The 22,111-nt window shown below is 57.4% G+C and overlaps 2 protein-coding genes across 2 annotated transcripts in view; one reads left to right on the forward strand and one right to left on the reverse strand.

Annotated features, from left to right (window-relative positions):
- DUOX2 (dual oxidase 2) overlaps positions 1-16,702 on the reverse strand; it is a 24,208-nt gene extending 7,506 nt beyond the window's left edge. Inside the window, 28 exon segments of the mRNA XM_004380709.1 lie at positions 628-781; positions 984-1,111; positions 1,379-1,428; positions 2,145-2,244; positions 2,409-2,639; positions 2,798-2,976; positions 3,533-3,616; positions 3,879-3,948; positions 4,724-4,956; positions 6,609-6,702; positions 6,787-7,012; positions 7,909-8,094; positions 8,395-8,597; positions 8,756-8,869; positions 9,090-9,227; positions 10,183-10,301; positions 10,518-10,693; positions 11,655-11,818; positions 12,578-12,680; positions 12,976-13,066; positions 13,423-13,519; positions 13,664-13,724; positions 14,178-14,344; positions 14,482-14,683; positions 14,823-15,010; positions 15,845-16,009; positions 16,267-16,352; positions 16,629-16,702. Of these exon segments, the coding sequence (XP_004380766.1) occupies positions 628-781; positions 984-1,111; positions 1,379-1,428; positions 2,145-2,244; positions 2,409-2,639; positions 2,798-2,976; positions 3,533-3,616; positions 3,879-3,948; positions 4,724-4,956; positions 6,609-6,702; positions 6,787-7,012; positions 7,909-8,094; positions 8,395-8,597; positions 8,756-8,869; positions 9,090-9,227; positions 10,183-10,301; positions 10,518-10,693; positions 11,655-11,818; positions 12,578-12,680; positions 12,976-13,066; positions 13,423-13,519; positions 13,664-13,724; positions 14,178-14,344; positions 14,482-14,683; positions 14,823-15,010; positions 15,845-16,009; positions 16,267-16,352; positions 16,629-16,702 (3,883 nt within the window).
- Positions 16,703-17,848: 1,146 nt separating this feature from the next.
- Positions 17,849-21,456, forward strand: DUOXA2 (dual oxidase maturation factor 2). The gene is made up of 6 exons (XM_004380710.1): positions 17,849-18,020; positions 19,292-19,349; positions 19,602-19,736; positions 19,977-20,190; positions 20,678-20,892; positions 21,263-21,456. The coding sequence occupies exons 1-6, from the start codon at positions 17,874-17,876 to the stop codon at positions 21,454-21,456; spliced, it is 963 nt and encodes a 320-aa protein (XP_004380767.1). The 5' UTR covers positions 17,849-17,873.
- Positions 21,457-22,111: the final 655 nt, after the last annotated feature.

The raw sequence follows: 22,111 nt of genomic DNA on the forward strand, positions 1-22,111 counted from the left end.
TGAGGAGTCCCTGGGTGGTGCTAACAGTTCATGCACTCTGCTGCTATCTAAGATTGGTGGGTTAAGTCCACCCAAAGGCACCTGGGAAGAAAGGCCTGGCAATCTACTTCCAAGTAATCAGCCATTGAAAACCGATGGCACACAGTTCTACTCTGACACACACGGCGTCCTCATGAGTCAGAGTCGACTTAATGCTAACTGGTGACACCTAAAATGAACTTCCGCCACCCTCCACAGTGATACAAGACCCTGCCTTGGCCGACATTGGACTCTCCCACCTTCTGGGCCATTTCCCTGTCTCTGAAGGGGGTTATTCTGAGAGAAGGACGGGAGAGGGACATATGTTTCCCTGCCCTGGACTTTCCCCTGGGCCCAGGCCACACAGGTGGGGCTCTCTCTGGTCCTCAAACGTCTCTATATGCACTTTCAGCCACCTCTTCTCATCGTCCCTCTTCCCTGTCTGCCAGTACAGCCCTTTCTATGGCTTCATTTCCATCAGGAAAGCTGCAGGAATCCGAGAGGCCATCAGAGGCAGTGATGGGAGCAGGCAGCCTGGGTAGCTGTCTCCTCAAGTCCTAGAGGTTGACCACCAGTACTTCCCACCCGAGGTCAGGCCCAACCTGGTACCTGAGGGCAGCAGCTCTGCCTCCACCACGCTGATCTCCACCTTCTTCCGGCTCAGGCTCACCAGCTTGTCCCCCCCATAGATGAGCGCTGGGACCAGGAAGTAGATGTGGAAACGGGGCATCTGGATCAGGGCAAAGCTGCCGTGGATGATGAGCTGGAGACATGGCCAGTTAGTACAGCTTAGACCCAGCTGGGCTCCTCCCTGCACCCCTTCCCCCTTGCCCAGGCACTCCCTGTCTGGGCACTGGACCTGGACTGGGTAGATGGGGCTAGCATAGGCTCCAGATTCTGGGGTCTCCCACCATAAGTGCTCATCTCTGTTCCATGGCCTAGCCCTGCCCAGAGAAGTCCCTCACCAGGATGTAGAGCAGGATGTAGAAGTGGTGGGTCAGCCAGAAGCCCCGGAAGCTGCGGCGGCGGAAGTAGTGGGAGGCGAAGACATACATGATGGCCAGCACCAGGAGCAGGAGCACCCCCGTTAGGCCTAGGGCAGGAGAAATAGGGTCAGCGAGCAAGACCTCTGCCTGGACTAAAAACATGGTACAGCATTTCCTCCATTCCACCCCCTTCCTGACCTCTCTAATCCTTCTCAGCCCCCAGAATAGTTAGCTGGTGGGGCTGGAGCTGGGGCTTATCCTGAGGGCTAGAAAGGAACCCCCAGGCTACTAGAGACAAATATGTATTCCCAGGGAGATGCAGAGGTCTTCAGACTAACAGGGTCCCCCGAACCCCATAAAGCCCCCTCCTCTACCTGGGACTGTCTGGAAAAACCACCAGTAGAACTTCTTGGGAAGCTGGGACCTGGGAGGAAAAGGCACACTGAACCTCTGGCTTGGGCAGGAGGGGTCCCATCGCTGCCACGCCGCAACATAACTGCTCCCACCGGCCTTGACTTCTGGGGTGACTGGGATCACCCATCTCTGGCCTCCACCCAGATGGCCAGGGATCCTTCCAAAGAACATGGCACCCAGCCTCCTGCTGTCCCACTCTCTGCCCTCTCAGCAGTTTTTCCCCCTGTGTTACCCTGAACTCCCTTACTGCGGTTGACCTTTGCCTACTTGAGCGATTGGTTCAGTATTCTGTAAGCTCCATGAGGGCAAGGGCTTGTGTTTTGTTCACTACTTTATCTCTTTGCTTAGAACAGTGCCAGGCACACAGTGAATGCTCCGTGTAAGTCCTGCTGAATGACTGAATGTATCCCGGCATTCCTACTCTCTGACACCTAGCTGGACATGAGACATGCTCCCTAAATGTTTGCCCAATGATGGATGGTATGTTGGCAAGCTGTATGTCAGCACATGTGGGAAAGTCTTCAATTTCATCTCCCAAAGACCTTTGCTGGCAGATTACTGCCTGCTTCCACCCCAAAGCCAAGGAAGTCACCTCTTGGCTTCCCCAAGGGAGGCTTCTTACTCTTGCTCAGTGAAGGGGCTGTTTCTAGGGCCATCTTTTCCCTTTTTATTACCCTCACAAGTCCACTCCCAGGTGCCCCAAGAGGAGTCCTCCCCATAACTGACCCATCATTTTCAAAGACGCTGGGGAAGATGCAGGACAATAGGCTGAGGGGGCTGACTGAGAAGATGTAGACATTGACCACGTGGCCGGCACTGTGCAAAACTGGAAGAAATGAACCATGTGAGAGGTGCCAGCAGGGTTGGCTCTACCTCCAACCCAGAGAGGAAGAAAGGGGAGGAGAGACAGAGGTGTCAGGAACTCCGGTCTCCCTCCACATCTAAACCAGGCATCTACTGCAATGGGGAGGATGCCCTTGAGCCACGTACTGGCCAGGACAACAGCAGCCATGGCGATCCAGCGGTGGAAGTCCACGGCGGCGTCGAAGGGCACGTAGCGGTTGAGGAAGGTCTCCCGCAGGAAGGTGATGAGGTTGCGGCACATGGTGAGCAGGATGTAGGAGAACATGAAGGAGACGCTGGCTGCCGTGCCCCGCGACAGGATGATGCCCACAAAGGTGGTCTCTGCAATACCTGACGGTGGCGAGGCAAAGGCGTAGTCTGCGGAAGAAGTGTGGGTGGGTCAGCAGGGCCTTCTGCTGGTGTGACATGCTTTGGCTCTTCCTCCTGGACGCTGAGGACCAAGAAGGGCAACCAGAGGGCTCTCCCCTTCTCCCCCCGTCTGCCTCCCCCTGCCACCCACCACCTGGCATCCTTACGGTAAGCCCGCTCTGCAAACAGGCCAGCACAGATGAGTGAGAAGATGGTGACGCACACAATGTGCCGCCGGTAGTTCTCCACAAAGCGCTTGTACTGCCGCAGCTTCTGGGCCAGGAGGCCCCGCTGCATCTTCTCCTGCAGTGCCTCTGTATACAGCTGGGAAGGGCGCACCACTGTCCTGCAGCCATGGGAGACAGGGTGGCAGGGAGGTCAGGGCACCCTGGCCTCCCCCAAATGCCACCCCACCAAAGGAGACCTGGTGATCTGGCAGGGGTCACGATGGCCATACGAATGAAGAGCAAAAGCATTTGGGGGCAGACCCCTACCCCCCAATCCTCTACCTCCCCCCATCTTTACTTGCTTCATTCACCCTTTCTTCCATCTCCCTACTACTCCATCTCTTCCTCCTCCTGTTTGCCCTGTCCTTCCCTCCCCCCATTCCCTGCACAGGCCTCACTGCTCTGCCCAAAGCAGGTAGAAACCAAGAGGCCCCTCACTACCATCTTGGTCTTGCTTCTGAGTACAAGGTCCCTTGCTAAGGAATGGGGTGCAGAAGCTGGAGGAGGTTAAAGAGTCATTTGTCTTATCACCCCCCCACCCCCCAAATCAGGTCAGAGACAAATAAAACGAGACTCAGATGGTCCCTTGTGTGGCAAAGTGGTGTGGATAGTATCCAGAAACCCTGAGACTTCTCCCCATATCTCGCTAGGCCCAGGGATCTGGGGAAGACTCACTTTTTGCCAAACCTCTTCTTCAGCCTAGGGCCTCCCAGCTCTGGGGATTCTGAGGCAGGGAACTCTTGTCCATTGAGGTAGGAGCTGAGAAGAAGAAAATGAGAGCAAGGCAGAGTGAATGAATATATTCTGGCCGTCTGTGTTGTAGAATAATTCTGGCCTGGAAAGGCCAAGAGAGAGCAGCTCCCGGACAGCATGGGGCGTGGGAGGCAGCTGGAATTGGGACCAGGACTTCTTTCATAAGGTAAATGTCTGACCCTGGGTGCTGACTCAGCAGCCCTATGCCCCTCATTTCTCTGCAGGTGACCCATCCCAGGGGCCCTCCTAATACCCCATGCCTGCTCACCGTCCCTGAGGAGTCCGAGTGATGAATGAGACTTGACGGCTGATGTTTTTTTTAAAAATGTCTCTAACACCTGGAGAGGAGAACAAGAAGCTGGACAGGCCTCCCCACCAGGGTAGTGAGGCAGGGAAGAGTGGGAGACTGTCCCTTCCCTTGCCTCTCCAGGAAGGCTTCCAGGGCACTTGGTTGTGTCCAGATCTCTCGCTCCAGCCTTGTTTCCCCTCACTCCCCACCCTGAGCACCAACCGTACACCCACTGAGCGGCTATTGCTAGACAATGTGGCAACTTTGTGCAGATTAGAAAAGGGCACCCCCTCTGGGCGGATGCAAGCCTTCAGGACCACGAACACCGTCTTTGTGTAAGAATAGAGCACCTCTTTCTCTGGCAGATACACCCCACCCCAGTGCCTTGGTGAGCAGCATGTAGGCTGGACTTCAGCTCCCCCACCCTGACCCCTCCATCAGCAGCTTTGTGCAGTGCACAAATCACACACTTGTATGTGGCACCCAGGGGCGTAGCAAGGGTAGTGAGCACCCAGGGGCAATCTCTGAGTTGTGCCCCTCCCCGCCCCCTTTGATCTCAAGATGAATAGACATTGATAGCGGCAATGTGTCAATAGAAACGCCTGCCCCTCTTAGCTGGCTGCCTCAATCAGGCGCCTTTCAGATTTCTGGTGCCCCCTTGGACTTGCAGCCTGGGGAAGTGCCCCCCTCTGTCCCCCGCCACCTAGGCCTCTGGTGGCGCCCCTGATTACATGTGCATGGCTATGTACTAGGCACTGAGGACTCGTGGAAGAACAAGATCCGGGGCCTGCCAACCAGGAACTCTCTCGTTCTGAAGACACAACCCTCCCCCGACTCCTACTGCTCCTCCCTCCTTCTCACATACTCACCTCCGCCCCCACCTTTGATGCAGAGCTGCGTGAAGCAGAGCTCGCTGTTGTGGTCCCTCAGCATGAAGTGGAAGTCCTCCCATGTCAGCTCCTCCTTTTCCTGGAAGCCCGACTCCCGGAACATGGACTCCACCACCTCGGCCAGCTGGGCCTTGGACAGGCAGTTGTTAGAGATCTCAATGAAAGATCTGGAGGAAGAGCAGAAACAGAGCGGCCTGTCACCCGGTGAGGTCAGGCTCTGGCAGGGGCAGGGTGGGGCAGGCCAGATTATCTCGTGGTTACCAGTGATCTGGGAAGTGGCACTGAGAAGGTGCTCATCTAGCCTGCAGCTGACACTAAGCTGAGTGGAGTGGTCACAAACTCAGGAGGTAGGAGAATTGAAGGGGACCTTGACCAATTAGAGAAAGCGGCCCTCAGACATGGGAGAATCTACAGCTGAGATGAATGTCCACTCGGTGCTGGGACGTCCAGGGTGTGCCATGTCCTCTCTGGAGGCAGCTCTCTGCCCACTCTCTTCTGTTGACACCTCCCAGACATCCCTGGACTCCCACCGCACGCTCTGTGAGACATGGGAGTGGGGGGTGTAACTGCAGTGGCCACTGCTTCCTTGTGCCAGCATCCTGGGGTGCAGTCAGGAGTGCCTCCATGCCCAACCCAATGGTGCCCCAGTAGAGCTGCAGTGGCCAAATTTTCTTGGGCTGTACTTTGGGACAAAAACTTTCAGGCCATGCAAGTGTGTACAAGCCCCGCAGAAAAAGACCCATGCCATGTGGCATGGCAAGCACCGCCATCACACTTAAAAGCAATCATCCCGCTGAGACTAAGAAAGACTCACATGAGTTACAGGACGAGAAGGTGGGTGCTCAGCCCTTGGAGGCACAGACCCACTCCTAGATTCCCTATCACCCTGCCCATGGCTGGGTCTGCAATGATACACCCAGTGGGGTACAAACCACAGTCATCTTGTCCTGGCCCTTTAGGAAGCCCATGTCCAGTGTGGGTATCTGGACTCTAAGAGGGAGGTGGCAACTAAGGGGAATGCTTAAGGCAGTGGAAAGGCTTAAAGGGATAGACAAGATAAAAAGATCTGGCCTGCTTCATTCACTCTATGTATTCATTTGCACATTCATTTCATTTTATCTTATTCAATAGCCATGCATTGAATGCCTGCTATGTCCCAAGCACAGTGCAGAGGGGGTGGATTCAGCAAGGAACAAAGAGAGATATGAACCCTGCCTTGTGAGGAACTGTGTGACTGGGCATTGTCTTCAGGAATAGAAAACCTGATGCTCAAAGCTGGCCTTTATCAACACCCCAGAAACAGAAATGGCTGAAGAAGCAGGAAGACAAGATTTGGAATGTAGAGGAACTTTCCCTGTTTCTCCTCGTGACTGTCATGTGATTAATACTAACGTCATCCATTCATCCATGGATGGATCCATCCATCCTTTTATTACGTAAAGCAAAATGTGTGCAAAACAGTGTTAGGCATGCTGGGTTTGAGAGAGTTTACAAAGACCCGAAGGCATCCAACAGGGGTTAGAGACTTTGCTGCTGGTCGTGTTGGTGTTGTTTTTTAGATTTTTTTTTTTTTTTTTTTTTTAAACCAGGGAGGCTTTCTGGGCCATTTTAACAATGCAGACATAAACCCTCCTGGAGGCAGGGGCCTGGCCAAGTAAACGTTTGAAACTGGATGGATGCTTTGAGAGTCTAGGATGCAGTGTTGACCCCCCACTTCCCACTGCAGATGGCCACATAGCCTCCTCACCTGCCCTCCTCTGACCTGACCTGTTTTCCTGTTTAAAACAGCAGGAGGTCTCAGGTATGGCCCGTTCCGTACCGTATCATGGTGAAGAATTCATCCTTGGAAAGGAAGCCATTCCCGTCAAGGTCATACATGGTGAACATCAGGCGGGACTTATCCTCTGGGGAGCCTGGGAAGAGAAAAGGGGATGCAGATGGCTCCCTGCTGAAAGACATGTGGTTCCTTGGATGGCCTGCTGTCCCCTAACCCCTACCTTTCATGAAGACCACCAGGATATCCAGGAACTCCCGGAAGGACAGGTAGCCATTGCCGTCCTTGTCGGCCAGAGAGAACATGGACTCCACAAACATGTCCTGGGGCTTAAGGCCAAGAGACTCAGCAAACTCGGCCCTGCTCAGCTCGCACATCAGGGCCTCCCACACCTTCTGCAAGGAGTCCAGGGGCAGGGTCTCTGTGCCTGCCTGGTTAATGTCCAGCACCTGCACTTGGCCAGTGACAGAGGAAGGGAGAGAAGGAGGTGAGGCCTGGAGTGGAAGCAGTTCAGTGACCCCTCACATCTCCCCAAAGTCCAAGTCAGAAAGTTTGGGCCCTGGGGGCTACTCTTGGCCCTTAGATAGACTTCTGGCTCAGGCTTCTGCTCTCCTGCAGGAAGGGTGAATCAAATCTCTAGAAGCCAAGCCATTTTCTCCCTGGACCCCAAAATCAGGAGCTTTATGTAGTGAGGATGCTGCTGTATATAATGAGCGTTGGGGGCAGGGGGGCAAAGTTGCAAAGTGAGAGAGAATACACTGGGTAAAGAAGACATAGTAGACATGGGTGGACCAGCAGGAAGAGGCTAAGGATATGCTCTCTTGCCGATTCAGATAGGGCTGCCATGTGCCTATGATTTGGTCTCTGCCTATCGTGCAGATTTAAAAAGTACCATGAACATTAGGTAAGCAATGTACATAGATCAGTGTTTTTCAAACTTGAGCCAGCATCAGCGTTACCTGGACGGCTTGTTATAACACAGATGGCTGGCACCACCCCCAGAGTGTTTGATTCAGGGGGCCTGGGGAGGGGCTCGAGAATTTGCATTTCTAATAAGTTTCCAGATGATGTGGATGCTGCTGGTCCAGGCACCACATTGAATCCTGCAACAACCCCATGGGATGGATACTCTCTTAATCATTGTTTTACAGATGAGGAAACTGAGGTACAAAGCAGAGATGATGTGACTTGCCTAGGTCACATGCTAGTAAGTGGCAAAGCTCAGATTCCACAGAGGCTGTATGTCTCCAGCCCATATGGTTAAAGTTGAGTTCACCCCACGTGGGGTCCTGTCCCTCCCACCCCGGGGCTTGACCACGTGCCCAAAAGGCACAGGTTATGGCACCTGGGCAAAAAGGTGCCTGAAGAAGATCTCAAGGATGCGTCCCCGCTGCTGCTTGGTCACGGCCTTCCTGAACAGCTGCTTCTCGCTCATCTCCGACACATGGAGGCCCAGGGTCCAGGACGCACAGAAGCCCTGCAGAAGCTGCACAAAGGTGCCCCGCTCCTCCTCAGAGTTAAACAGCAGCACCTGGGTGAGAGGAAGGCCGCACTGATGCTCAGAGCATGGGGGGTTCAGCCTCCCCTCAAAGGACCTTGGGCTGAAGCAGGGAGGGAAAAACTGCTCCCCCTTCATCCAGGCTGGGGTCAGGTAAATGGCCCAAGCAGGTAAGAGGAGGGTCAGATTGAATCTAAAGTCTTCACAGGGGAGCTCTGTAGCTGAGGACAGGGTGACCTGGAAGGAAATCGGGGGTGGGGATAGGGTGGGAGGGAGGGAGGGAGGGGAGGTGTGAGAGGGCAGCCCAGGCAGGGGAGGCAGGACTGGCTGTACCAGGTCATACTCCTTGGGGATCTTGAGCAGCAGGGTCCGGCACCCACGGTTGCTGGCCAAGATGAGGTTGACCTGCTGTGGGGGCTGTAGCTGAATGGTGCGGAGCACAGAGAGCCGCCTGTCCAGGACCTGTAGATGCCTATCTGGGAGCAGCTGGATGATGACAGGATAGCTCTTCTCCCCAGAGCCTGGCCACTCCATCGCTGGGGGAAGGGACGATTGGGCAGAGTGGTCCTACAGAGGTCCTCTTGACCAGTCCAAGAAGGCACCCCAAAGCCTAGCTTTCTCCCGGTGTCTGCAGTCTGATTCTTTCTCCCCAGGACCCCCCCCATCTACCCCTTCTCCCTCTGCCCCATCTCACCTGGCACCCCATCTTTGGCTGCTTCCTTCTTCACGCTCTCTTTGCCTTTCTTTTGTAGCTTCTTGCGCTCTCGGCCCCGGAAATAGGCCACAACCCCAGAGATGAGCAGACTCACTGAAGGGGATCAGAAGGAGCCAGTGGGAAGGGGGCCCCTTGCCTGCAGCTTCATTGAGACTTTGGCTGCTTCCCCTCCCTTCCCAAGGCCCCGAGCCTGGCCTTAAACTGCCAAGGTACCAAGGAGCTAGTCCTGCAGGGCAGCAGGTGATGGAGGGCAGGGACAATCTGTAGGGACGGGGAGGCCAGGAGAAGAGAGATGGGGTGGGAGTGGACTCACCTACGGGCAGAAGGCAGAGAGCCAAGATGGTGATGCCAAAACCAGGACCGCTGCCCTCAAAGTAGTCCGACACGGTCAGGGGCACACACGGGGGCAAGTCGTTGGTTGTGAGCTGCCGGGGCTGAGGGCAGGGTGCTCCTGAGGGAGAAGGCCCAGAAGACCTCAAAACCCAAGAATCCCACTCCTTGGCCAAGCATCCTTCCCCTCAGTCTTGTAAAGGACCAAGACATCCTCTGGCCTAGCCAGGTCCACCTCTCTGGAACCTCTGCTCCCCTCAAAAAATCCCCTTCCAGATGTGTGGTTAATTGCCACCATGAACAACTGCCTCCTTTGCCATGAGACCAGAAGAACTGGATGGTACCCAGCTACCATTACTGAACATTTTGATCAAAGATTCCACGGAAGAATCCTGATTAAAAAGGGGAAAATGCAGAATAGAATTTCAAATTCTCATGGTCTCTACCCTTTCTGGAGGCACAGAGGCTGGAGAAACTCTTAAAACTATTGCCCTGAGATAATCTTTAGACTTTAAATGAAAATTATCCCCTGAAGTCATCTTAAAACCAAACAATGGTTTAGCTTAACTAGTCAAAAAAAAAAAATGCCTTGAGTATTATGCTCTTTGAAGAACTATCAATATGGGATCAAATTGACAACAGCAACTTGAAAGACGAGATAGGAACCTTAGGGGGCAGTGAGTTTATGATAATGGGGGAGAAATGACTCAGAAAAGGAGGGTGAGAATGGTTGCACAACTTGAAGAATGTAAATAATGTCACTGAATTGTACATGTAGAATTTGTTGAAGTGGTATAGCCTTTGCTGTGCGTATTTTCACAAAAAGACTGAATTTAATTTAAAAAAAAAAAGTCCCTGTCCAGGTCCCACCTCTCAGCATCCACCCCAGCTTGACCATAGGGTGCAGGCCACAGGCCAGGCCAGGCCCTACTGTGGTAGCCGGACTAATGCAGGCTTTCCAGCCCTACACAGACAGGCCTGCCTGGAGCCTGGCTTCCTGGACAGCGCCGGGTGATCCCTCTTCACCTGCGTCCTTCCTCCGGCCACTGTTACTTATGTTCTCCCTGGCCACTCACCCGAATGCCAGACAAAGACGTTGGGCTGCAGGGCGCTGGAGTTCACACTGGTGACAGCCACTAGAACGTCCTGGAGGGAAGTATTTCTGATCTCCGCAATCTCGTCCTGAGAGAACAGCCTGGGAGTGAGGAGAGGTGGGGAGCTATTGTGGTGGGAGAGGGATGCAGGCCCCTAGGCCTAGGAACCCAGAGGAAGAAAGAGACCCAGAGAGGCTGGGAAGGGGGTTGTGAGGTAAACTGGGAATCAAGGGCCCACGACGGCTGCCTGGGGCCAGGGAGAGGGTCCAGCGCCCAGGCTGAGGTGGAATCTGAGGTGGAGCTCAGGCAGGCCTTACCCGTTCCTCGTGTTCTCAAACCAGTAGCGGTCACCATCCCGCAGTCGCACGAACTGGTCGAGAACAATGGCACGGAAGAGGGGCCCTGGGTCCCCTCGGCTCTCCAGGAGCCCCCCAGGGAGCAGCTCCAGCCGGGACAGGTCCTGGTGGTACAGGGCAGCTGTGGCCGTCAGCACCTGGGACACCAGAGGAGTCGAGGACTTTGTGTGTATTGGGGAAGGCAGCCACTGCTGCCCCATCCCTGGGACATAGGTCCGCAGCAGGCCCCCCACTGCTCAGGCGTGGGGGAGTCTCCCCCTCCCAGGCAGGCCCCTGTAGTGGAGTGGCAAGTCTGGTGGGAGGATCTGTGTGTCCCTGGCCATGATGAGGCAGGTGCCTGAGGACCACAGCCTGTGAACATTGCTAGCCAGATTGGCCAATCCCTGTGATTAGCAGCTTCACGGGCACCCTACCTGTGGGGAGGGACCCTGCAAGAATAGGACAATAGCACCCAGCCCAGGAGCCACCCTGAAGGAATGGTACAATGTAGGGTTAGGAACATATTCTGGAGTCAAATAGCCTGAATTTAAATCCTGCTGCTAGGATTTACCAACAATTTTGTCCCTAAAACAGGGATAGTGATAGTACAGTGAAACCTGAGAGAGCTGGAACTCAATGGGACGGGACTACCTTTTTTTTCTGGGTCTCGCGTTTTCCGTCTTTGACGGGGTGCAGTCTTACCACTTTTCTATCACTTGTTTTAGGGAAAAACATTTGAGTTTTCCTTCTCTGACAGGTTTTTGCCTTCCACAGGTCCCAGCTTTCACAGATTTTATCGTATCTACTTTATAACATTCTTATGTGGATTAAAAGGAGCCCTTGTGGCGCACTGGTTAAGAGCTTGGCTGCTAAACAAAAGGTTGGTGGTTCAAACCCACCAGCCGCTCCATGGGAGAAAGATGTGGCAGTCTGCTTCTGTAAAGATTACAGCCTCGGAAACCCTGTGGGGCAGTTCTGCTCTGTCCAATAGGGTCACTATGAGCCAGAATTGACTCGACTCGACGGCACGCGACAACAACATGTGAAGGACTTGGGCTAGTCTCCACCACAGGAAAGCTTTAGCTGCTATTATCATGTTACTCTGTTACTCGTCCTGACCTCGGAGTCCACCTGGGGATTGATGTCAGTCCAGTTTTTCGGGGTCCCCAGACCCAAGGCGAGCCGGGCTTGGATATAGCTGGGCAGTCCCATATCCCGGCCACGCTGGATGCTGCTGGCCACGTAGTCTGTGCGGGAGAACTTGCCAGGGCCAGGCCAGTAATCTGAGGAGGAGAGAGGACTAGGCTATGGGCCCAGTTCCCCAACCCTTCCTTCTTCACCCGCAGCCTCACATTGGACCGTTGACACTGTCTGCCCCCACCCCGCCACCCCGCCCCAGCACTCCTCTGCATACAGGCTGTGCCCAGGTTGACCTTGGTAATGGCCTTGGTGTGAGGCCAATGTCACCATGTGTGATCAGTGGCAATTTTCCTCGGGAGACTCCCCTAAGACTCAAGACTATCTTGTCACCAAGTAGTAAATTCCCTGTCCTACACCTCCCTGGTGGCACAATAGTTAAGCGCTCGGCTGATAACCAAAAGGTCAGCAGTTCGAACCCGCTAGCAGCTCTGCAGAAGAAAAGATCTGGTGATCTGCTCCCATAAAGATTACAGCCTAGACAGTTCTACTCTGTCTTATAGGGTCACTATGAGTTGGAATTGAGTCAATGGCACACAGCAGCATACCTCCCTAACCCTGAGACAGGGCTGGATGGAAACCTTTAGAGACCTAAGCACCAAAGAGATTATGGTACTACACACACACTCAGATTTAGGTAATTTAAAATAAAAGCAACACTTACCTGTAAATGAAGGGAAAAAGAGCTCAAAACTCGTTTTTCCTCTGATGGCTATTTGAATTCTGTGTGTGTGTGTGCGCGCGTGTGCGTTTCTGCATTGCAGGTGCCCTAGGCCTGCCTGCTGATTAACTGAGAAGGGTCCCCCAGGCTCCCTGGCCTCGGGCCCCCATCCGTTTGTGCTCACCCCTCAGATCTTCAACCACAATCGTGTCCTCCAGCTCGGAAATCTGGGAAGCCATTCCCAGCAGCAGTTGATTCACCGCGTCGGCACTGTTCAGATTGGGGTTCTGGAAGTAAACACCACATGTAAGGGAAGCTCTAGAGCCCTCCAGGAAGCTCAGCTCCCGTCTCCTCAGAGCCCGAGCTCTCACCCTGGACTACTGCGACACCTCGGGACAAAGCGCCCGTTGCCAGTCCTCATTTCTCCTGAGCTGCTGTTCCCAGATAACCTGCTCACCCTCTGCCCTTCATCTCCCACCAACCTGAAGCAGCAACACCCAGCAACTAGAATTGTTGCGTTTCCTAGCCTGTGTAAAGAGATCACCCTTGATTCACCTTCCCCTGACCTGACCCCAGGCTGACCTCTCGAATCCAGTAGCTGTTGCAGACCCTGAGAGCTGGGGAGCTGTCAAAATCCTCGTTCGAGATGTTCTGGAAATGACAGCTGGCATCTCTGAAATGGAGGAATAGAGAATGTGGTGAGGGAATTCAGGGAAGAGGCTGAGATGGAATTGAGCAGGGTGAAGGACTCCTGAGGGGTGGTCAGGATTGAGGATGGCCCCCAAACTTCCTTGAACACAGCAGGGATTTGGCAATGTGTGTGTACTGAAGGTAGAGGGAGCTGTTTGTTCACAACGGGTGGGGCCAGAAGGAGGGAAGAGGGTGACCCAGCTGCTGGACAATCCCTGCTCTCAGCAACTGAAGTTTGGCCATTAGGAAAGCTGGGGAGACTTCCCTAGGTCCCCAAGGTCTCTCACTCTTCTCTCTGCCTGTGTGCTGTATCTCTCTCACCAGCAGCCCCGCCCTCACCTCATGTAGATGCCTGGGGGCACCATGGTGGAGAAGAACTGCTCAGAGGCTGCCAGGAATTCCGGGGAGATGCTGGGGTCCACGAAAGGGCAATACCCTGGGAGGAGGGGGTAATAAAAGACATAGGCTTCTTACCCTACATTCTCCCATCACATGCACCCAGCCTGTCCTCTACCCTCCTGCTGGATCTTGACCCCCACCACCACCCCATTCTCAGCCTGAGTTCCCCCAGCTCCCTTACCTGTATACGCTGGGGGCGTTACCTGCAGAAAGCTGGGCAACCACTCATACAGAGCAATGTTCTGAGGGGCAGAGAGAGGGGAGAGCAGAAACGTGAGGAGAGGGGAAGCTCAGGGGAGGCTGGATTAAAATAGCTGGCAGGAGGGACCTGAGTCCAAGGAACGCTAAGGTGGGAGATGAGGGCCAGGCAGCACAGCGATGGAAAAGGCTGCTCAAATAGGAGCACTGCCGAGGCCTGTTCCCTAAGTGATTGTGGCTGAGCCTTGTGAAGAGGAATAATGGAATTTGCTGAAGGAGCTAAATAATCACAAGCAGAGTCGCTTGTACAAACAGCGCTTTGCCTCCTTCAACAATTTTCAGGGGCTTTCCCTTCTCCTCTGGGGAGGTCATGCAACATGGTGCGCCTGGGTGAGGGCTGTCTAAGGATGGGGACTCTGCGGGGGTGGGAGTCTCCCGCGGACAGCACGTGGAGGCGCCGTGAGGAGCTGTGGCGGTGGGGAGTACGTGCGGCTGACCTGGTAGGTGGCGATGACCCTCTTGCGCGCGTGCTGGAACAGCTCCTCGTCCCCCCAGTGCGGGTGGTTGCGGGCCAGCCTCTGCGCCCACAGGTTGTGGTAGCGGAACCACAGCAGCCCCAGCGCCTGCAGGAAGGGCTCGCGGTTCCCTCGCTCCGCCCCGAAGTCTGCATCCGACAAGCGAGGCCGGGAGGAGATGGGGGCAGCGTGACCGACGGACGCCCAACCTCGCGGACCCCCACCCGCCCTCCACGGGCCCCGCGCCCCGGGACCTGTCCACCGTGCCCCGCCCCCGCGGCCTCACCGTACAGCCCCCGGGGCCCGCGCTGGCCCGTGGCGGGGTCGGGCGCGGTCCACATGAGCCGCGAGTCCTGTGCGTCCCGGGGGAAGGCGGGGTCGGGCCCCGAGGCCAGCTGCCCCCCGGAGAAGCTCCGCAGCGCGTCGCTCCAGGAGTGCGAGGAGCCATAGATGGCGCTGCCGTCCAGCCAGCCGGTCACCTCGTTGGTCTGCGGGGGCCGGGCTGGTGAGGGGGCGGCGGAGGGGGAGGGCCAGGCGGTGTCGCGGGTCGGGGGCCGCCTCTCCCCACCCGGCCTGGGCCCCGCCTGCTTCCCGTGCACCCCTGCCCCGCCGCCTGCCTCTCCTCACCAGGTCGCGGGGGTTGCTGGGGCTCTGTCCCGTCTTGGGGTCCCAGCGGCTCCTCTGGAAGGGCAGCACCACGTCCCCGCGCTGTTCGGGGTCGAACACGGGGTCTCCGCGCGGGATGCGGATGTTGAGGAACTCGGCGGGGCAGCCGGGTCTCTCCACACTCACCAGGTCCGAGAGCACGTGGTAGCCTACAGTCCAGTAGGGCGCAAACTGGTGAGCAAATGGTGTGCGCCCAGCGCCCCCAACGGGCAGCCTTCGAGAGTTCTCAGGAGCCAAAAGACGGGGCCCTGCGCTCCCACCTGTCTCAGCTGCAAGTTTTGCAGCTAGCTTTTCGACTTAACCGCCATTGCGGTCGAGTGGATTCGGACTCACAGCAACCCGAGTGACAGAGCAGAACAGCCCCATAGGGTTTCTACGGCTGTAATTTTTACGGAAGCCGACTGCCACATCTTTCTCCCTCAGCGGCTGGTGGGTTCCAATCCGCCTTTTCTGGTTAGCAGCCTAGCGCTTAACCACTGCGCCACCAGGGCTCCTCGGCTTCGCCTCAGTGAACCTCAACTTTCTAATCTGCAAAGTAGGGATACAGTACCCTCCCCACGAGCCCACCCACCTCATAACGTTGTTGAGAGAATCAAATAATTAACGTAAATGCTCCGCCAAACCAACCCACATTTTCCTAGCAGATCGTGCCTCCCCCTTCTTCCCTGCGGGGAGGCGTAGAGTGGCAGCCTACCCCGCTCTTGAGAACTATAATTGAGGGCCAGCGGTACGCCTGGGTTTGGGGTAAGGGTAAGAGAAAAAGTTGAGGAGCAAATACCCCTGCATCAACATCCCCAAATCCTTCCACGAGGAAGAAGGAGAGAAGACAGACTCCAAGTGCTACTTGGGGGGAAGAGGTGGCTGGGGATTGCGTGTCGGTCTCCTGGGACTTGCAGAGTGGCCTCAGAGCCCCTCTCCCTAGGCGGTGAGCTGAGCGCCGGGTCGACCCCAGTGATTCTCCCCCCTCCTCCCTTCGCCCTTACCAAAGAAGACCCCCAGCACCGTGCGGTTGCGTTGCGATGCCTGTCCTGCTGGCCCCCGCGTGACGGCGTCGCTGAGCCGGCGCGGGTTGGGCAGCAGAGGTTCCCCGAGAGCCTGATACACTCCGTCCGCGTAATTGGCTGGGACCAGGCGCTGCAGCCGGAAACCTGCGGGAGGCAGGGGGCGGCAATCTGTCAGGACACTCCGTCCCCACGAAACTTACAAATGTCACCGTACTCCCTTCTCCCCTCCTCCCTGCCCAGACCTCTTCTCCCCAGGGTCTCCTAGCCCAAAGAGTGCAGGAGAATGCGCTGCGCAGGCAGCTGACGGCGGGCGGCGCGCTCTCCCAGCTTCTCCGCGCTGGCTCCCGCGCCCCTGCCTCCGCCAGCCGTCTGCCCCCGCCCGCCAGAGCCCCAAGACTCACCCGCAGCGCCTCGCTCGTGGTGTCTCAGGTTGTTGAACCAGCCATCATAGCGCTGCACTTCCCAGGTCAGTGACTGTGCGTCCTGGCTGCCTGTGGGCTCAGAGAGCAGCTCGGTCGGTGCCAGCTTCCCTGCGACCCCTCAGAACTCCGACGGCCTCGGCGCTTCCCCAGCTCGCCGAGCATCCCCACCCGGGCCCAAGTGGCGGTATCTGCCCGGCGGCGCTGGGAGGTTTCCCATCAGGCTGAGCCGCGCAGCGATCGGACCAGACAGTCCAGCCTCTGGGAGCGGCTTGCCTGCCCCTCTCCCTTCGTCCACTCCCAGGGATACCGGCTGGCATCCCGCAGCCAGGGGAGCCTGGTACTTACCCGCTGGGCCCAGGGGTCCCGTCAGCAGAGCTCCCAGGAACACCAAAGCGACTGGCCTTGCGCGAAGCATGCTTACTCTGAGGCCTGGGGAGTGAGGGACACAGAGCTGGCGTCCTCACCCAACCCCACCGCCCGCTCCGATGCCGACAGTCAGCACAGGAGGAGGTGGCGCCAACTATTTCCACTTTTGGAACGAAGCTGTCAGAAGCATCACTGAGGACCTGCATTTGCCCGCCACTCTTTCCAGGACACCTAGCAGCCCTGGAGGCACTGATGCTGTTCCCCAGTCCTCACCCCGTCGGAAAGCTATTCTCCGCCACGGGAACCCACCGGGCACGAGTCCCGTAGGGCATGTCAGCCCTGGAAGGACCTGCCTCCAGCCTCCCAGCGCGTGCCCGCAGCCTCGAATCCTCCCCTCTCCTCTTAACCCGTAGGCACCAAGCACTTCTAGAGGAGCCAGGGAAGGGAAAGAGGGAAGTGAGCTGGGAGCTGGAGCCGGGACCCACCGCCCTCCTCCCACAGTTAGCGCCTGTGTGAGGCGCGGTAAGTGGGAGGAAACCCCGAAACAACTGCTTGGGTGGAAGGCGAGGGCTGAGGAGGTCAGGCGCTAAACCCCGGTCCAGCCTCTGGCTTAGGGCCTCGGTCGGGTTCAGACGTCCCGTTTCCGATTGGAAGCTTCGCTTCTTTTCTTGGCTCTGCTCCCGGCCCTCCACCCAGCGCTCCAGCTCCTCAGCCTCCCAGGCCGCACTCTCACCCTCCTGTCTGGGTCCTCAGACTCGCCGGCGCGCGGGTGTGCTCTCAGGCCAAACCAGCGCCAGGTGTGAGCACCTGGACCTTGGGGCGGCCTTTCTGCTGCGAAGGCGGGGCTTCCCTCATTTGCATAGCGGCCTCCGCCCCTCATTTGCATGACCTCTTCCCGCCCAGACCTCAGTGGCAAGCCTTGACACCCGCGCAGCCCGCCACCCACGCTGCTATAAAAAGGATCCGGGTCCCACGCTCCTTACAAACGCGGCGCGAGCCCACAGAGTCCGGATAATAACTGGCCACCTTCACTGAGAAATAAACCCGCTAGCCCGCTAACCTACAGCGCTCGAGGGCAGCCCGCGGGGCTCGGACTTGGGCAGCCTACACTAGGGGGGAAAGGGAAGCGGAACTGCGCTGCCGACCACAAGTAGGAGTTCTCCTCCCTCTTTGCGGATTGAGCTCCCCAGCCAGGGCGCAGCGCTCCGCCGGGTCGCAGCATGACCCTGTGGGACGGCGAGCTACCCTTCTACCCGCGGCCCCGGCGTGCCGCCGGCTTCAGCGTCCCGCTGCTCATCGTCATTCCGGTGTTCCTGGCCTTGGCCGCCAGCTTCCTGCTGATCTTGCCCGGGATCCGCGGCCGCTCAGTAAGGGGGCGCTGGAAGCTCGGGTCTGGAGGTGGGGGGCGTCGTGGCAGCTTGTCTCTCGGGGATCCAGGACAGGTTAGACTGTGGCAAGGGCCTCGTGGTCAAACTGAGGCACAGGTGCAGCAGACACCTAAGTGTGGCGCACCGAGCGCGGGTTCCTCACAGAGAGAGCCCCCGGCCCAAGGCATCCTGGAGACAGACCCCGCTGGGGTGTTACAGAAGCTGTTGCGGAGTCGGCGCCCAGTGCAGCAATCCCGCGGCTTATTCTAGGCGTCGTGTGCTGCCTGGTCTCCTGCCTCTTCCCGAACTGCGGCTCCATCCCCATCCTCCTCTGGTGAGGACCTTCTCCGTCAGGACAGGCAGCCAGCCACTCAGGCTGCTGTGTTTCCCCTGTGCGCTGAGTTGAGGCGCACAAGTACCGGTGTCCCCATCCCGCACTCGTCTGGAAGTTGTAGCACACTGGGTGCATTTCTTTAGACTCCCCCCTCAACCATCCCCCAACCTAGGTTGTGGTTTTTTCAAGTTCAGGAGGACCCTGCACGCTTACCTTTTGATTTGTGTTGGTTTCGGCGGGAACTGATGCACCTACAAGGCTTTGAGAGGCTAGGTTCCCGTCTCCTCCCCTGCTTGGTGACCAGGCCCTGGAGCCTCCCTCTCCTGGGGGATGTGACCCCTGCCTGCCTAACACTTCTGCACTCACTGAGCCCCACCAAGCAGTGACCCGAGGAGGAGGCTGGACCAGAGCCAGACAGCTGGAGGGAAGAGGATGAGAGAGCGCAAGGCTTAGGCGCCTGGGCTGCGCTGTAGACCGGAAAAGCTACTGGGGAGGCAGAAGTGGCATGACCAGAAAACATCAGAAATGTTGGACCAGGAAGGACTTTCAGGGAAAGCAAACGTGAAGTCATAGGAGTCAAAAAGCCAAAAGCTATTTGAGTCACAGGCTCAAATAGCTTTTGGGGTTTCGCTTCCTGAGGCTGGAATGTCGGGGCAGATCGCTGTGAGGCTCAGCGGGATGGGAAACTTCCCGGCGCGGCCGCGCAGGTACCGCCACTTGGCCCCGGCTGGGGGTGCTCAGTCGAGCAGAGGAAGCGCCGAGGCCGTCGGGTCTCTGACTTACATTTAAAATACTAGGATTGTAACTGGGAAAAGGGCGTGGAGCAAGAGGTCCAGGCGCAGGGGCTCTAAAGAGCGAAGGTGGCTGGGGTCATGGGAGGTCTTGGGGGCTCAGGCTGTTCAGTGCCTGGGCCTGATTTTGGTGCCTATTCCCGCAGCGCTGGTTCTGGCTGGTGAGAATTCTTCTCAGTCTGTTCATCGGCGCTGAAATTGTGGGTGAGTGTGTGATGCAGGGTGGGAGAGCACCTGAGGTGAGGCGGGAGATGAGCAGAGATCCGCGGGGAAAATCCCGGAGCACTCTCCCCCTTCTACGGGTTCTTTCTGGTGCCCACTCCTCTGCCCTAACTATACACGCCACACTGGATCCCTAGACCCCCCCCCCACCTCTCCGCACAGTGTCCCATCTCCCATCGTCACTCATCTTAATGCCATCTCCTCCCCCCTCCGCCCGTGTGCCTCTCCTCACAGCCGTGCACTTCAGCGCAGAATGGTTCGTGGGTAGGGTCAGCACCTCGACGTCCTACAAGGCCTTCAGTGCTGCACGTGTCAGCGCCCGTGTCGGTCTGCACGTGGGCCTGGACGGCATTAATATTACACTCACAGGTGAGGGGGCTGGGGCTGGCCGACCCGGATTTAGGGGAAGGGGGGGGGGGGCAGTTAGAGGACCTCCTAGGTCTTACAGGCTCAAATAGCTTTTGGCTTTCATGGATTTGCATTTTGCCAGCCTCCGCCAAACCCGTTTCTCCCGCCATGGGCGCCCCGTCCCCACTTTCCTAGCCGAATCCGCCCAGTTGCCCCCGCCCAGAACCGCGCGCTGACCCGTAACCCCGCCGCGCTCCGCAGGAACCCCAGTGCAGCAGCTGAACGAGACCATCAACTACAACGAGCAGTTCAGCTGGCGTCTGGGCAAGAACTACGCCCAGGAGTACGCGGAGGCACGAGTGAAGGGGCTGCCGGACCCGGTGCTCTACCTAGCGGAGAAGTTCACTCCGAGCAGCCCCTGCGGACTCTACCGGCAGTACCGCCTGGCGGGACACTACGCCTCGGCCCTGCTCTGGTGAGGGCTGGAGGGAGGTCCTGCGTGTGCGCGCGCGCGCGTCGGGAGGGATAGGGGGTCTGTGTGAAGAGGCGATTGGGTCCTTGGAGGCGCGCTCCAGTTACAGTCCAGCGCGCACCAAGTCAGAAGGTCATGAGGTCCACACAGACCGTCGGAATCGGGAAAGACCCAGCAATGGCCTAGAGCCCGCTTCTCCCCCGGAGATTCCCCTAAGCCTTTGCCTCTGCCATCCAAGCCTCGGACTTCCGCGCTGGGCTCGGGACGCAGCCGAGCAAGGCTGTAGGGACCCCAGCTGTCTCGAAGAATTTCGCGCAGTAATTAGCGACCTGCTTTCAACAGCCCCTTCCTGGCTCGCTGGGCTCTAGCTCAACGAGACAGGTGCAGGAAAGCCCCCCTTCAGACCTGGAGTGGTCTCCTCCCTCCAGAGTCTCCCGGGTGGGGCCGGGGCGCGTCCTCCCCGCTCACGGCGCGACGGGTCTCCCCGCAGGGTGGCGTTCTGCCTCTGGCTCGTCTCCAACGCGCTGCTCTCCATGCCGGTCCCGCTCCACGGAGGCCTGGCGCTGCTGACCACCGGCGCCAGCGCGCTCTTCGCGGTCTTCACCTTCGCCTCCATCTCCAGCGCGCCCTTCTGCCCGCTGCGCCTCGGCTCCGCCACGCTCACCGCTCATTACGGCGCAGCCTTTTGGGTCACGCTAGCCATCGGTGAGGACTGGGGAGCGGGGCCGGGCCGCGGAGGGCAGGTGGGGACGGGGTTTGCGCCTGGTGTGCGCTTTCTGGCTTACAAAATGCGTTCACATCTCCGATCTAGTTTGCCTCTCTCGTTTCGTAGAGGTAGGCACTATTCTATCTGCCCATTTTACAGATGGGGATGGGGAGGGGCGTCAGAAGGGCTCAGTATCTTGCCCCAGTCAGTGCGCGAACGAGTGCCTCATATAATCCATATTAGAGGTTTGTCTGCAATGTGTGTGAGCGTGTGTGTGTTGGGAAAGGAAACCCACAGATGGCAGAGGGCGAGCCGGCTTCTGGCTCCGAGCCCTGGCTGCCCCCTTTACTCCAGTCCCCGTCGCCGCAGGCATCCTGTGTCTCCTCCTCGGAGGGGCGGTAGTCGGTTTCCACTACGCGCGGCCCAGCGCTCTTCTCATCTTCCTGGACCGAAGCGACAAGGACCCTGCAGGCCAGGCGAGAGGGGGCTCGCCTCTCATCCTCAGCAGCCCTGTGCACAAGCAGTCCGAGGATCCGGATTCACAGATTATCACTCACCTGTGAAAGCGACGGAGCCCCGGACTCCTATCCCGCCTTAGACCCGTGCAGGCCTGGAAGCAGTGCCCTCAGGGCCTGGACCGGGGGAACTCGGGGAGGGGGACAGCGCTGTGGGCGCCTGCGGAAGGGCAGGCAGCCTCGGACCCGGGACACCGCCGCAAGCCCCCGGGAAAGAGTCTCCCAGGATGAGCTGTAAATAAACTTTTCTTTTGTGGTTATTTTTTTTTTTTAATAAAAAAATTTTTTTTCCTTAATTTCCGTGGCTTCTCCATGCTCTTGGGGACGTGCTCTGGGGAGGTTTCGCTGGGAGACAGCCTAATACACTCTTTGCCTTGCTGCGAAGCCGGAAAGAAGCCGATTTTCTTCTTTAGGAGACACGGGCGTAATCCAGGAAAGGCTCTGGGAGAGGGGCGCCCTCTAGTGGGGCCGTAGGGGAACCGACCGGAGCTAGCATGTGCCTGAGCCGCGGCTCACGCTGATCTGAGTGGACTGGGGAGGAATAGCCTTTTGGAGTTTATTCACTAACTCCTCGCACTTGGCTCCTTTTGGGGTGGTGTCTAAGGGCCTAGGTAGACGTCAGCAAGGCATAAAAATGTAAATCCTGGAGTTTCCTAGATCCTTGGCAAGCATTACAATCTTATTTGGCAAATCTGGAAAGTGA

Source organism: Trichechus manatus, unplaced genomic scaffold, assembly GCF_000243295.1.
Source record: "Trichechus manatus latirostris isolate Lorelei unplaced genomic scaffold, TriManLat1.0 scaffold00076, whole genome shotgun sequence".
Lineage (NCBI taxonomy): Eukaryota > Metazoa > Chordata > Mammalia > Sirenia > Trichechidae > Trichechus > Trichechus manatus.

Bases quoted from the DNA above. Each gene is read 5' to 3' on its own strand.
- DUOXA2 (XM_004380710.1), top strand. From the start codon at position 17,874: ATGACCCTGTGGGACGGCGAGCTACCCTTCTACCCGCGGCCCCGGCGT. The intron at 19,737-19,976 runs GTGAGGGGGCTG...CGCGCTCCGCAG, and splicing joins CATTAATATTACACTCACAG to GAACCCCAGTGCAGCAGCTG. The intron at 20,191-20,677 runs GTGAGGGCTGGA...GTCTCCCCGCAG, and splicing joins TACGCCTCGGCCCTGCTCTG to GGTGGCGTTCTGCCTCTGGC.